General features: G+C 50.0%; 1 protein-coding gene across 1 annotated transcript in view; it reads left to right on the top strand.

Annotated features, from left to right (window-relative positions):
• Window positions 1-574: 574 nt before the first annotated feature.
• The window catches only part of IL1RAP (interleukin 1 receptor accessory protein), a 53,820-nt gene continuing 39,417 nt past the window's right edge, over window positions 575-14,977 (top strand). The window contains 2 exon segments of the mRNA XM_059822861.1: window positions 575-645; window positions 11,373-11,478. Coding sequence (XP_059678844.1) covers window positions 575-645; window positions 11,373-11,478 — 177 coding nt within the window.

Below are 14,977 nucleotides of genomic sequence, written 5' to 3'. Positions count from 1 at the left end.
TTTTGGTGAATGAGCAGTGCATACCTGTCTGAAAGCCATGCGTGCCTGCACAGCCAGGCTCAGGTTCCTCACTGGAAAATGGTCTCAGCAGAAAATATTCAGCCCTTACACCCGTGTGTGGGTAACCTCTGCTTCCTTGACAGAAGCAGATGGGAGGTCCATGTGCTGCTATGTTAGAAATGTCTGTCATTCTTCGGTTTCTTCTATGATGTCCTGTATCTTAGGTTATCAGGCGTGCTCTTCTCAATGCCAGTTAAAACGTAGGTGTAAAATACAGAAGGCACTTTCATTTATAACTACACAGACTATAATTATATGTAGTCTAGGGCTTGTTTCCTGAACTAGGAAGGAGGGAAAATGGGTTAGGTGGGTGTGAGTAAAGTAACAAGCAGGAACATGTCTTTTAGAGGTTATGAAAGTACCTTATCTCCCAGTATCAGAAATGCTGGCTAAGAACAAACAAATCAGAAAACTGCGTGCAGGCAGTTGGGACAAATACAAGAGAATTGGGAACTGACAAGGGAATAGTAGCAAGTTTCTGAACCAGCCTGGGAACTTACCATTGCAAGCAAAAATGGAGAAGAAATATGAGGTCACCACTACAGCTTATTTGCGGAAAGATAAATGCAATCTTGGGATTATCAGGTGAGATGTTTCAGTGAGAAACAGGGACTTTAATGTCATTGTATGAAGCATCAGTGAGACTGCCTCTCATTTAATACTATAACTACTTTTGGTCATCCATATGCACTTTAAGATTAATTGAAACCAGAGCAGATGGAGGGAAGACGTCTGAGGTGAATTGAGAGTCATTTAGGAAAGAAGATTGAAAAGCCAGTCCTTTGTAGCTCAGGGGGAAAAGGAGGCAAGAACCATCTCCATAAAAATACCTGAGTAAGGAGCAGTGAGCAAAACAGCTACTGAAAGGAGAGCCGATGCTGGTGCCAGAACATGGGGGAATAAAGTGGTGATGGAAATGACAGGAAGGTTACTGACCATCAGGGACATGACAGTCTAGGAGAATCTCCCAGAAGGAGTAACAGGCAGAAAACACAAACTTGGTTTAAGTTGGAGCATGGTCCTTCCATGAAAAGGACCGTAAACAACATTGTGCCTGCAATGGCAGAGAACTGGGCTGTATGATCCAGGCTCCTCCTGTGCTTCTAGCTCTAAATTGACTAACGGGAATAGAGCAGCAGCAAACCGAGGCCTTTAGCCACTTGTTACTGGAGATCTGTGGAATATTTTCGCAGCAGTCACAATGCCAGCAGCTCCAGTGTCCTGGCTAAACACCAACACATTCCTCTGCTATTTAAGTCCCCCCCGTGGTTTCACATAGTAATGCTACTCTTTGCTCCCTGCCCAAAAATTGTGGCACAACGCTGCTTTTTTATGTTTAAAAAATGTTTTCTATTTACTGAATTGCTCTTCAGACTGTAGTATAATTCACTCTAGGGTGTAACTGTGTTGCATTTTAACCTGCACAGAAATAGCATGCACAAGTGTGGAGAGAGGATGGGAGAAAAAATAGCAATACAAAAATAATCTTTAGGACAGCACTGAGCCCAAGTGAGCAACATTACCCTTATTTTACAGTAGGGAATTGCCGATTCTTTTAATCTATAAGCAAAAAGAGTCTGAAACCTTTCCCATGAAAACCCAATAAGCAGGTGTGGCATGGGGCTTTGCTATCAGCTGTAGCCTTGAAACAATCTCTGGAAACTTGGTCTTGAACCTTAGTTCATGAGCCTTTTGATGAAGTCTAAAGCTGAATTCTGGCTTTCCATCAAAATCAGAGAAAATTAATGACACTGGCCTAAAGACCCTAATTTGCACCGGTGGAGGCAGGCTAGGATTTTGGAACGGTATGAATTTCCTAGGGTGTATGTGTTGATGACTGTTAACCTGCATTACTAGTATTGCAACAGTGCCTGGATCCTCCCAAACAAGAATAATGACATGTCCTATCCCAGATCTGTATCTATGAATGGCAGATATTACGTAGAACAAGGTCTTATTATTATTACTATTTAATTCTTGTAACAATCACTGGAGCAGCTGAGCTACTCCCACAGCTGCATTAAATATCATGACTAAAATACGCAATCCTTTTGTTATTTCACCTTCTGTGAGAAAAGTGGACTGTCATGTTTCACCAGAAGATTTTAAGCACACATTTTTCTGTGCATTTGTTGGAAAATACAGCTCACAAAATGTGCCTTGCTATTCCAGTTTTCCCTATATTCAGTATTGCAGCCGAGTGTACAGATACCTAAAGCAGCTCCAGACAAGATAGCTTGGATCCTAGAGCAGTGCAGGTAGCATGGAGCAAAACACGGACTAATCTGCCCTAAGAGTGGGGTAAATTAGTCTACACAGAGCTCTGCCTTAACAAGTTACTTTAATACTTGGATGGATTTGGGTTAGAGATGGCTTGTGTAGAGCTGACTCAAAGAACAAGCCAAGTAGGCAGATTTTCAAGGGCATTCACCACCAGGACAAGAAAGCTGCTGAGGTAAGAAACTTTCTGCCTAATTTTGCTGTGCCAGAGCCCTGAGGAGGGAAGGGGAGAGAGGTGCAGGAGGAAGAGCTATTCCTGCCGGAGCAGCCGGAGCAGCGCTGGCCTCCCGTTGCAGCTCCTGTGGCACAGCCAGGCCACAGCCGCTCTTCCTCGGGGTGGGGGAGAGCTTCAGGTGTGCCCACCTTGATGAGCTGGGGTGAGCTGATACGGACAAGGACCTCCTTTCAGAGCAGCAGTGTGTGTGCAGCGGTACCTCCCGCAGCCTTGCGGAGAAGATGGGGAGATACGTGCCAGTGGTGGCTGTGAGAGGTTGTGCCGGGTGCAACTGGCCAGGCCCTGCTCTGCAGGACAGGTTTGCTGCAGAGGAGCTTCACGGGGTGGAGTGAAATTTAGTCTGCTAGATAGATATCCTCGAGCCACCTCCCGGGGATAACGACCGAAATCTTGAACTCAGTCCAACGTGGATGCAGTGTTGTAGCCAATAGTGCTAAAAGGTGCTGCAGCACTTTGAACTGATGGGAGTTTCCTTGGCACTAAAGGCTTCGTGTCCAGACACATCGCTTTGCTGTCAGGCTGCCAAGAGGTGACAAAAAGCACAAATAAAGCCAGGTCACACGCTGCCAGGATGGAAGAGCCTCCTGGCCAGCCTGAGAGGAGAGAGAGCGTTCCTCCCTGCCTGGGGCAAGGGCACTCCTGCTCTAGGGGCTGCACTGGTTATCACTGGCCGCATTCTCCAGGAGAAAACGGCAGCCTAAATTTCTGCAGATTGTTCTTGCACTCCTCAGCCTCACTATTATTTCCCTTGGAGTCCATTTCAGGTGCCCGCTCCTCAGCTTCATTCAGTCTCATCCGGGCTGCATCCGTGGCAGGGATACAGCAAAAAGTGTCGATGTTGCTGAGGCAACAGCGCTGTGCCAGGTCTGCTGGGCAGCCCCTGGAGATGCCATAAAATGGTGGCGGGAAGGGCCAGCCGTTGGCAGAGCAGTGCCCCCAGCACCTCTGGGCACGTCCCACCCCAGCAGATACGTGTTTTATTTACCACAGTGCATTGAGCAGGTGCCACTTCTCTGGGACGAGGTGGCATGGCAGCACCCAGGGCGCTGCGCAGGGCCACGGCTCTCGCCAAGGAGCCCTCCACTCCCAGCGTGCCATAGAGGGGAGAAGGGGAAACTTCGCTTTCCTGGGGGACAAGCGACCCGCAGAGAGCGGAGGGGGCTGCAGCAGCGTTAGGGCTGTGCACGCCAGCCTGCTTCACCCAACCAAGCAGCGGGCTGGCTCCAAAGGCTCCAGACCTCCCTTGGCCGCCGGGGCGATGGGGCCCTGAGATCAGGCCGCTGCCTCCGCGCCCGCCCGCCCGCGCTTCCGCCGCCAGCAGCTTCAAGCCGGCGGGACAGCTCAGGCCAGGAGGGGGAGCCGTGGCCCGCGCACGGCCGCGGAACCCGCCTCCTCCCAGCAGGACCGCGCAAACTGCGAGAGGGACACCGCGGCAGCCTGCCGCGTTACAGACCCGCCGTGGCTCACCCGCCGCCCGGATTCCCCCCACCCCGGCTGCTGACCGTTCCCCAGAGCGACACCCCCCCCCCTGCGGGGGGCTGTGGGCCGCGCTGCAGCCGGGGGCGCCCCCCGTAGGCACGGCGGGCGGGGGAACCCTCCCCGCCCGCCTGAGGAGCGCGACCGGCGGGGAAAGGGGCGGCCGGTGAGCGCGGGGCGGGGCGGAGCCGGGGGGCGCGGACTGAGCAAGAGGAGGAGGAGGAGGAAGCGGAGAGCGCGGCGTGGCTGTGCGCGCCCTCCGCGTTCTCAGGTGAGCCACGGTGCGTGGGGGTGGGAGGGGTACGCGCCTGTTTCTGTAGGCGTGGGCGGCGGGAGGGAGGCGCGGCCTCCGCGGCGCGCCGGGGCGGGGGCAGAGGGGGCCCGGCCCGCCCCGGCCGTGAACTTCCCGCACTCGGAAGGAAAGTTTCTGGCGGAGGAGGCGGCTTCCAGCCCCGGCGGTGCGCGGGGGGAGGCGGGCGGTGGCGGCGCGGAGCCGGCAGCAGCCCCCGCTGGTCGGCCGGCGGGGGAAAAAGGGAAAGCTCGGAGGAGAGACGCTCGGGAGAGCCCGAGGAGCCTTCGCGGCGCCGCGGCAGCAGCGCGGGGCGTCCCCCGGGCGGAGGCGCCTCTGCACGGTGAGAGCGGGCGTGCGCGGCCGCGTCCAGCCCCGCCGGGCCGGCGGTAAGGGGAGCGAGGGACGGAGGCGGCGAGCGGGCGCTGTGGCGCCTGTGCTGCTGCGGGGGCCGGGGGACCCCTCCGCTGTCCCTCGGTAAAGGAGGCAAACGGTGTGAAGGCAAGTCTGAGCGAACTGCCGGACCGCAGGTACGTGTCTCGGCCGCTTCTGCAGCCGGGCTGGCCGTGCCTCCGGTACCCGGAACGCGGAGGGGTTTGCTTAAATTCCCTCCTTTGGGCCAGGGAAATTTGGGTATCCCTAGCTGGACCGCTACGTGCGCTGACGAATGCAACTCTAATTTTCATCCGCATTGCAAATGCGTGAGCCTCTGCTACTTGTTCTCTCCTGCTGTCGAACAGACCTTTGAAATGGAAGGGGAGAGAGGAAGGGGTCAGACTGAAGCCGCAGCAGGAAAATAAAGTGGAAGAGACGCGTCCAAGAAAACCGCCTGAAAGCGATTAGATGCTGGTAGCAAGATGCCTTTTGCTGTGTGTTTGTTGGGGACAGCTGCCCCCTTATGCGAATGATTTTGGGGGGGGTATCTGGGTGGAAACTGGGTGGTGGGAATGCTTTCCTGAAGGGGAAGGGGGCGGGGGGGGGGGGGGGGGGGGGGGAGAGACCATCGGGGCTCCAGTGCTTCAGGTGGCCCTTATTCTGTGCCAGTGTCACTTCCCCTCGTTACAACGGCAGTGCTTGTTCCTCAGCCTGGGCTGGTTTCTTGGAGTGTCTCTGAACGGTGCTTGGCACAACAGGATCCTGATCTCGGGGCCTGAGGATGTTACTGTAAGCTGGAGTATAAATACACTCTTGCATGCATGCTCTCTCTTGCCATCCTAGCCTCTGCTTTGTGAGTAGCTTGTTATAATGCTTGGATAAAATTCTGTTTTTGTTTACAGATCTTATTTTCTTATAAAATGATGGCTTTTGTTCCATGCATTTAGCTTTGTTGTTCTAGGAAATGCTTTTTAGTTCTAGATTTGGAAGATTGTAGCAAGCTCCTTGTCTTTTTTAAAAAAAGAAAATTTGTTATGTAATTAAAAAGTACTATTTTCTGACACTCCATTTTTAATTGAAGCCCTTCTTGGATTAGCAGAACTGCTACTGAACTGACACTTCCATACACAGAAGGATCGTGGGGTATTATTTATTAACTGTGCTGTGGAGAGTCCGTATCTCATAACTTAGAGGGCCATTTATAACAGGTTGCCTTTGGCAGCTCTGGCAGATTTACTTGCTGTCTTGTGTTCCTGCAGGAAAAGCCCCTCCTGTTTGCATGGAGAGCATCGCTCCAGCCCAAGGGCTTTCTGGTGGGAGGGCTTGGTGCTGGGTAGGGTCCTGCTTTCTGCTCCCATTGCCTGCCTGGCTGTGGTGAGCAGGGAAGGACAAACAGAGAGGATTAAGCTCTTCAAGTAGGTGCGGAGTTGTTTCTGTCACTGGGAACACCTTCTCTGTAGGAGCAGTTAAGGATGTAGAATAACATGGGTCGTGGAGAGTAAGGCTGTGAGGACTTGCAGTGGTGGAAGCGTGCAGGGTGCTGAAATGATCAGGAAACATTAAGCTGGGAAGGTGGGAGATGCTGCATGGAGGTGAAGCAGAGAGCCATGGGGTGAGAGGTTAAGTTTCTAACACAGTGCCTCTGTGCAAGGCAGAGGGCAGGTCTATATGCACGCAGTCCTGTGACTTTTCTTTCCATGTCTCTGGATGTAGCTCGAGTTCAAATTGTTGATGTATTGCATAGGAAGAGCTGTGCTTGCTCAAGTTTGCCCATGCCTGATGCCTTCAGAGTCTGTGAAGGAAAGCTTGCATCTGAAAACCTCAGGGCTCTTTCCTTCCAGACCTCTGGGGCTCTGCACAGGTATCCCGCATCTAAGCGTTAGCTAGCGTGCAGCAGGGATGGGTACTGCGCTGATCCGGGCTCGAGCAGGCTCATACCCTGGGTCAGGCAGCACTACCCCAAAGTGCCTTATGGGAACACAGAGGTAAGAGATACTTCAGAGGGTTGGGAGAGCAGTGTGGTGGGAGGTTGGATGGTGCCTGGATACCTGGAGGGATGGGGAATGCCTCCTTGCTGGCCCCGGTGCTGTAATTTTATGCTCTAAAATATGCATATAGGAAGGAGGATGCAGAGAGAGCTTGTCTCAGCTTTATTCCTTCAATACCTGTATGTGCCAGATTCCAGCACCAGGGAAAAAGCATTTCACTCCTTTGGAATAAGAGGCCAGAACTTGTTCCTTTATTCCTTCTTCTCACTTACGTTTGGATTTTTATGTTGGTTATTTTGGCAGGTACATGATTTATATTCCTCTCCCCATCTGTCCTGGGTCCCCCGTTGTTGTCAAATGTCCTCCCATTTCAGCACGACTCTGACTTGCAAAAACTTGCCACAAAGCTAACCCTTGCAGCTGGTGGTGTGGGAGAGGAGGTGTCCCAGCTTGGCTCTCAGAGCAGAGGTTGCATTAGCAAGCTGGACAGTTAGGAAGATTACAACCAGAATGTGAATGCGTTCACATATCTGTGAGCATCCATGCTGTCCAGTCTTTTTTTCCGTCATACAGCAACGGGGAATGCTTCGGGAATAAAAATAGATATATGGAAAAGCCTATATAAGCTGAAATCTGTGAACAGCGCCACATTATCTGGGAACTGAAACACATTCTACAGTGGAGCTCACAATTCAGACGTTGCCTGCTCTCCTCCTTCCTCCCCTGCCTTTCTCTTGACACAGCTCATGGATTTCACTGTCCCCATAAGCAGAGCCAAGAGCTGTCTCCTCCGTGCTGCCAGGCTGATGCAGCCTGGCCAGTAGCATTTCTGTACCCAGTGGGTAAGAGCTGGTGCTCCTCTGGCTGCGCGAGGTGGGCCAGATGCAAAGCAGAAGGAAGGCAAATCTGGCTCTTACGTTTGCCACGCTTGAGCTGACCCCCTCTCTGGTGCCAGCTCTGCAGCCCGGGTGTAGCTCGGGGGCCCACGTGCAGGTGGGCTTCTTTCCCTCCGCAATTTGTAACAGCTTTGTTCTGCTCCACCAGCAAAATGTATGGCTGAGATTTGGTCACTGCTAAACTGGAACAAAACAGCTTCTTCTTTTGGGAGGTATTTTAGGATTTCTCCACACCACTCCCCCCCAATGTTTTCGCAAAGCAGAAGGCTGATCTCACGTTTCTCAGCCACAGTTTTGTTACATGTAGGGCTTTTGTAGGCAACTGAGCCACATGGACACTGAGAGTGAGTGCAAAAAGGAGACTGATTTGGGGAAATTAGTTCAAATGGTGCCGACGTGTTTGGGAATTTCAGCCTTAGCCAGTGCACTTGCTACCTTCAACCTCAGAGGTCCCGATGAGACACATGCACAGATCATGATACTTGTAAATTCAGAGTCTTATTTGACAGAAGATAAAATGCAGGAGCATGAATGTACAAGTGTACATATTTTGTTATAGGGTTCCTTAAAAATAGTTGCTGGTAAAACAGGAGTTCTACTACAAGCAAAGCATCATCTCTTTAGTCAGTCCTTTGTTAATTTAGCAACTCTCACTTTCATCAGCTGGGCTCTATATCCCCAGGAATTCCTCTGACACAGGTTTCCCCCGAGTCTGGATGATTATCCAATTACAATTTTAAGAAAATTACAGCAAGGATAGCTCGCTAAAGATAGAAGCCCCTGAGAGCGTTAGGGAAAGAGAAGGAAAGGGTGTGAGAGAGTGAGAGCTTCACTTTCTCGTACGAGTAAAATGAGGAGAATTATACCGGTCCGTAACTTTTGGAGTGAGTGGAGTCAAGGTCTGTGGTGTTGGGTTTGGACCCTTCCCTCCTTCCCTCCTTCCCTCCTTCCCTCCTTCCCTCCTTCCCTCCTTCCCTCCTTCCCTCCTTCCCTCCTTCCCTCCTTCCCTCCTTCCCTCCTTCCCTCCTTCCCTCCTTCCCTCCTTCCCTCCTTCCCTCCTTCCCTCCTTCCCTCCTTCCCTCCTTCCCTCCTTCCCTCCTTCCCTCCTTCCCTCCTTCCCTCCTTCCCTCCTTCCCTCCTTCCCTCTTCTTACGGAGTCTTTTTAGATTTACATATGTTCACAAAAAGGGACCTTCAAACCTCTGGGGCAGAGAATAAGAGATTGCCATCAATCCTGGTCCGGATCAGGGGCGCGGTAGGTGGGAACACCAGGGAGGTGCCAGAGGGCCATCGCCTTGGCAATCCCACCCGGAGCAGGGTCACGGAGAGCTGGGGTCTGCGGCTTGTGTGGGCACAGGGTGGGAGCTCAGTGTTACAGCCTGGAAGGACCGTGGTAAAAGGCCAGGCATTAGCTTGGCCTGAAGCGCCTGGGACGGTTGTGTTGTGCAGCTGAAAGGCAAAGACGCATCACGCACTGGCACAAATACTTTAGAAGCCTCTTCAGCTTTACTAAGCCGAGGTGTTATTAGAAGAGTTATTTAAAAAAGAGAAAGTATGTGTTAATACCTTTCTGTGTCTTTAACTAGTAAAGCTGCTGTGCAGGTTTGTTTTTTTGTTTTTGTGGGTTTTTTTTCCTGCAAGTTTTGCTTAATCCTTTGCATGACTGAGATAAAAGTGTCATGGAATATCTTGACTCTCTTAGGCCTGATCCTGTCCGCTCATAGTGATGCGATATTTTCCGATGTTCAGAGGATGATTCTTATATGTTCGATTAACTTGTGTGTAAAAGCTTGCAAAACTGTGACCTAAATGTTTATCCTTAGTGCTGACAGGATGCTGTGGAGCTGTTTAACTATGTATTTATAACAATTATGCTGCTTGGCGAGAAAGACATGACATTTGCTTTTTTTGGCTTTTTCTGCCTGTGATTTCTGGTTATAGTTGCCTTTCTTCATCATTTTACCTTTTGTCCTAGATGTAAATAAGGAGCTAATTACAGTTAATCTCAGTGCAAGGCAATGAAATTTTTAGAGTGAAAAATAACTTCCATCTGTTAGATTTTTCAGTAGCGTTTTGGGGTTTGCCTTCTACTCGGAAGGAAGCCAAAACTTATCTTGCTCAATTTAAAGTTTTCCTTGCAATATTTAAACGGGATTTTTAATCATTTAAAAACCAAACAGAAATGGATAATAGCATTTCAAATTGTTTCACCATGTTCTTAATGTGCTGGTTGCTAAAACCTGAACAGCTCTGTCTTATACCTGCTGAAATGAGTTGAAATCCAACTACCAGATTCTATAGGAACAGGTTTGAGACTGTATCCTGGAAAAGCATCTATTTTTCATGGTAGTATATTGCATTTCTGTGTTTTCTGCCTGCTGGGGCTCCGTGTGCCCAGCCAACCAGCCCCAAAATGACTTGTTCCAAGGGAACTGCTGCTTAAGTAGTTACAATTTAAGACAGGCTCAGAACCCAAGTTTTGTGTGGTGGGTATGTGGTAGATTTAGCCCCATCAGCTCCAGTGACTGCTGAGCTCAGGGAATTAATCTATACTTTGCACTCATATGTTATCTTTCATCTGCGTATCTCTAAGCACTTTAGAGACATTAAGATGCACGGCTGTGGTGCGAGGTGGGGAGAGGCTGTTATAAAGGTGGCTAGGGAAACAGAGGCACAGATTTCAGAAGCCTCCACTAATGCCCTCAGTTTGGGGGACAGCTGTTTATAAGCTGTCTGATGCCTGATTATCAGGGAGGCACTACAATTTTTCATGCACTACAGTTGGTGATTGATGCCTCTGTAGGTTTCATGTAGATTAACCAGAAACTCAATTGCTACCCTAAACCAGTAGACTGCTTTAAAATCTTCAACCTTAGAGACTGACAGGAGCATAGTAAATGGCAGTGTCAGGAGCCTAGATTTCTAGGGTTTTTTTCTGAGGTTAGCCCTATTGCAAAAAGCAAATCTCATAAGGAACCAAAAGTAAAACAATCCCACCTCCATCCCACCACAGTAACATCCAGGGTCCCACCTACATAAATTTATCAGCAATCTGTTGATTCAAAGCTCTGGGATCTGTAGAAAACACTTATTCTGACAGTAAGAGCCATACAAATTCACTCTAATACAAATAATTGGATTTGTTCCATTGAGAAATGGCAGCCTCCCCCCTCCTCCTTCAAGCATAGACACCTCACAGCCCTTTGTTTTTAAGGAGGGGTCTGGACAATGGGAAGAGGACGTATGTGTTGCTGCCCGGCGTGATAACGCTGGCAGGCTGTGAAGGGCTTGTAGGGCACCCAGCCTCTTTGAACCAGCACAAATGTGCTGTTGTATCCCAAAATGTGTCGCTCTAGCAAACTGTGCTGGTTGCAGTTGAGCCGGACAGGGACGACTTGAAGGATGTGACAAAACTCAGACTCCGCTGGACTAACATCCTCACGGTCTGGGTTGTCTTTCCCCCTCCTCTGCCCTCCTGCAAAAATAGCTTCAGCCTCAGTGCATTTACCTTTCTTCACCTTCCTTGTTCTCTCTCATGTGGCTGTGTGGACTTTAGGGAGACTCTGTTTAATTCTGGCTCCTTGGGAGGTTGCGCACACAAAGACATCCCTGACCTGAGGCTATGGAGAGGTGGGAATGCCTTTCTCCAGGTTTATTGTGTCCTCCTCTTCTCCCTTTGCACAGGGGAGCTGCATCTTGGCACTTCAGCCCTGCTGAATAGCCCTGGGCAATGTTTTCCCCTTTCTAAGCTTTTATTCCCCCTTGTCTACCAGGTGTAATGACTCTGTAGTTGTTGACAAGAAGTGTCAAAGAGCAAGAGGGAAACTAAATCCGACTTTCCAAAGACACTTGGTGATTGCTTCCTCTCAGTGCAAAGAGGTGAGCCAGCTGAGGGCTAGGGTCAGTGCAGATTTGATAATACGAAGGCATCTGCTTGCTGGCATTGAAAGTGCTCAGAAATGAAAATTCTGGAGACTTTTCAGATTTTTGGCCCTTTGCAGCAGTATTTTAACACATAGCGGTATTCCCTCCTGTCACTGCTCCTTGTAGCCTTTGGAAATGTCAGCAGTGCATATATTGCCTTTTGTTTGTCATTCAGCTGGAGAAATGAATTCATTGCCCTCGTGAGATCAATCATATTCTCCCCAAATAATTAATATTGATGACAATCGCAGCATACTGCTGCCTGCAGCTCCCTCTCAGCCTTCCCACTGTGTAAGTGCTGTGGGTCACAGAGCAGACCTTCTCGCAGGAGGCTGCTGGACTTGAAAATTCAGCGTGCTGTTGTTTGAAGGTTGAATTTGGAGCTGCACTGATGGGGTCAGTGCAGGCAGAGCTTGAGCAAGTTCCCTGTGATGGCACAACCTAATATTTGCAGAAGGAAGTGTTAGAGACATGGGGAGCAAATGTAATAGGCATGGCATGGGAAGGATTGTCTCCTTCTGTTTCTCTTTTCTTCCTTTGTTTCTGTCTGTACCCGGATTTTTCTAGTACTCTTTACAGAATGCAGCTGTACTGTGCTGACCAGAAAGGGCCAGGCATGCAGAAGAAAGTTGCTCTGATAGTCACCAGGAGGACCAAGTAGGTGGGTTGGGAATGTGGAGGCCCGTGGGAGGGCTGGAAGGACCTCCGGAGAACTGCTTCTAAGTGGGATGTTGTCCTGGGAGAGGCAGATAGCTCCTGGGCTTTCAGTGCCTTTGCTGTTCCTTTTTCTATAGCTTTAAATTTTGCTGTGGATTAATGTGTAAAGCACACTTATAGAGCAGCCTGCCTGAGCTGGGGGAGAGGGAATGAAGCATCTTCATGTCTTATTCTTGTTTGCTTTTTCTTATAAGGATAAATGCAATTAAATTAACATAATTAATGTAAGTGCCAGGTGTGGAAACACTGTGTGGCCCAAACTTGAAAAAGAAACACTTGCTGACTTGCTTTTACCCTTGAATATGTTGCTCATCCCAGGATACCTTGAGTCACTCAAAGAAATCCTCCTCTTATGCCACAGGGAGAGCTGGAGATGAGGTCTTCACCACTGGCAGCAGCATGGGTAAACCTGCTAGCCATGCTGGAGACATTGCAGTCTGCTGGGGGATTTTGTGACAATGGTACAGTAAAAGAGATGCTTGGAAAGGGGAGTGAAACACGGTGATGTTGCGCTCTGGAGCATGGTGGTGCTTGGAGGCTTTTTGCCTGCTGTGTCCCTCTCTGGGGGAAGGGGAAGATGTTGGCTGAATATAGAGCAGCCATCCTGGGAATCCAGTCTGCAAGCACTGAGGGCTATAAGGGGAGGAGATGAAGTGAAAGAGCAGGTATGTAGCTGGCAGCAAGGGCTTGAACTTAAAAAATGCTCCAAGAGTTTCTTTTCTTGAGTCTGAGAGCCCATTACAGCTAGCGCTCAGCAGAGCTGGGTGCAGCCCCCGTTGTGAGGGTGGGGATGTGCAGGGGCTGCGGAGCACTTGTTGTGCCAGGTTGGGCTTGCGAGGAGACTCCTCTCCTGGGAAAGCTGCTCTGGGGTTCAAGAGTCCCAGGCTGGTCCTGCAAAAGGCAGTAAGCCCAGCTGATAAACCTGCTTGAGTCTGCATTGTATTCTCTGCATTTAGAGACTTGAGCTGAGCTAGCTTGGGATTGCTGCTGTGCAATCTGTTGCACAATGTGGACATGCTGCTATGTCTGCAGGGACAGTGGAGTAACCTCTCAGGGAGGGTAGTGGAGTTGCTTCCATCTAAAAGCCATTAAAAAGGTCAGGAGGCAGAATGTATGAATTAAATGCTTGTTCTCAGATGTCTCCAGGTGCTCCATGAGAGCTAATCAGGACTCCTCCAGGGAGGGAGGAACCTCACTCTGGATTCCTTAAGTCTCCTCAGGTCTTTGAGCCATGTTGGTTGTGGATTTATTTTTTTTTTCCTGTGCAAAGACTAGTTTGTCAGTTTATTTTTTGGTAGCGCAATACATGGGTATTTCTCAGAGCTCTGCTTTTACTATAACATTGCTGTCCAAAATAGAAGCATTATGTCTGCCTTCATGGAAAGTCTCGGCTCTCTTTGAAGCTCTGTTGGAAGCTTTTCATTCCCTGGCTATTCAGACTTAAAAAATAGACTATCTTGGCTGGATACCTTTTGCTTGAACACAGAAGTATTCTTGTAGATCGGTGTTTGAATAGCTCGGTGGCCAGCGTGTATGCATTTGTAATCTGTGCTGTTTGATTTCATAGCTGTGGCTCAACCTACCCCTCTTCAGCCCACTCCACAGATCTCTTGGTGATAGTCCCAGCTGTTTATTTGTCTTGTCCAGGTGTGCATATATTTTGAAGAGGTGACAGATTATTGAGCTAGTTTATTTTAAATGTATGAAATGCAGCGTGCTCTGCCTGCTAAACAGCTGCCAGAGAATAATCAGTGGCACCCTGGGCTCCAGCGGAGCAGTGTGCGAGATCTGTAGCGTTTCTGCTTTGCCAAGCCCTGAGAGGACCCCAGGAGAACTGCAAAGGGAAGGAGGGTATACTGACTTTCTTCAGATATATTTTTCAAGCCTCCCCCACTTCTCTCCACATGTCTAGATTGCACTTTTTTCCTTTTCTCTTGGCAGGGGGGGGAAATAGCTGCTTCTTCTGAATTCTGATTATTTGTGTTATATCTGTTGAGCCAAAAGGACACCAGGAGGTGGTATCTAAATGCCAATAGTGGATCACAAATCCCCTGCCTGGCAATTGCCTCTGTGTCCCAAACATTGGCACCAGCAGAGGCAAATCTTGCACTACCAAGGAAGCTCCTGGAAATGGCTTGCTGCTAATGAACATCTCCCCGCTCTTCCCTGAGCCTCTGAGCTCGAGGTGGGGCTGCTGCCTGCTCGGCCCGCAGGAGCTCTTGGTGCTCTTTGAAGGTCAGTCTTGCTCCTGCAGTTTGTGCTGCTGTGTTGAAGCAGAAATGGCTTGGGACTACCTCCCTGGGTGACCCCTGGAGTGACACACTGCTGGGTTTGTTTATTCCCATGTTGGGGATTTAGTAAAAATTAATTAGTAAAAAGCCAGCAGACTCCAGTCCTTAGCCTGGACATGCGGTGCAGGAGGCCAGGGAGAAGCAGTGGTGGGTGATGGGCACACAGAGCCACCTCGGGTGCCCGGTGTCATGTCCTCAGCTGGCAAAGAGCTGGCCGAGCCACTGAGAGAGAAGACTTGTTTCCAGATGCTCTTGTTTCCTCTCCCCCTGCCTCTCCCCCACCCCAGGTACTTGGTAGACCTGGGTGTGAAGCTGTGCGTGAGCACCATAGCTCCCTGGTGCCAGCAGCCAGTGCTTCTAGGTCCTGTGTGATGGTGGCCAGCTCTGGCCAAGGAAGACAGAAGATGCTTTGTGCTAGCAATGGGGGAGGCCTCTCACCAGGGCAG

This window comes from Gavia stellata, chromosome 11 (genome assembly GCF_030936135.1).
Source record: "Gavia stellata isolate bGavSte3 chromosome 11, bGavSte3.hap2, whole genome shotgun sequence".
Classification (NCBI taxonomy): Eukaryota; Metazoa; Chordata; class Aves; order Gaviiformes; family Gaviidae; genus Gavia; species Gavia stellata.
Note: the sequence above shows the minus strand (reverse complement) of the source record. Positions and strands in the feature narration are given on the sequence as shown.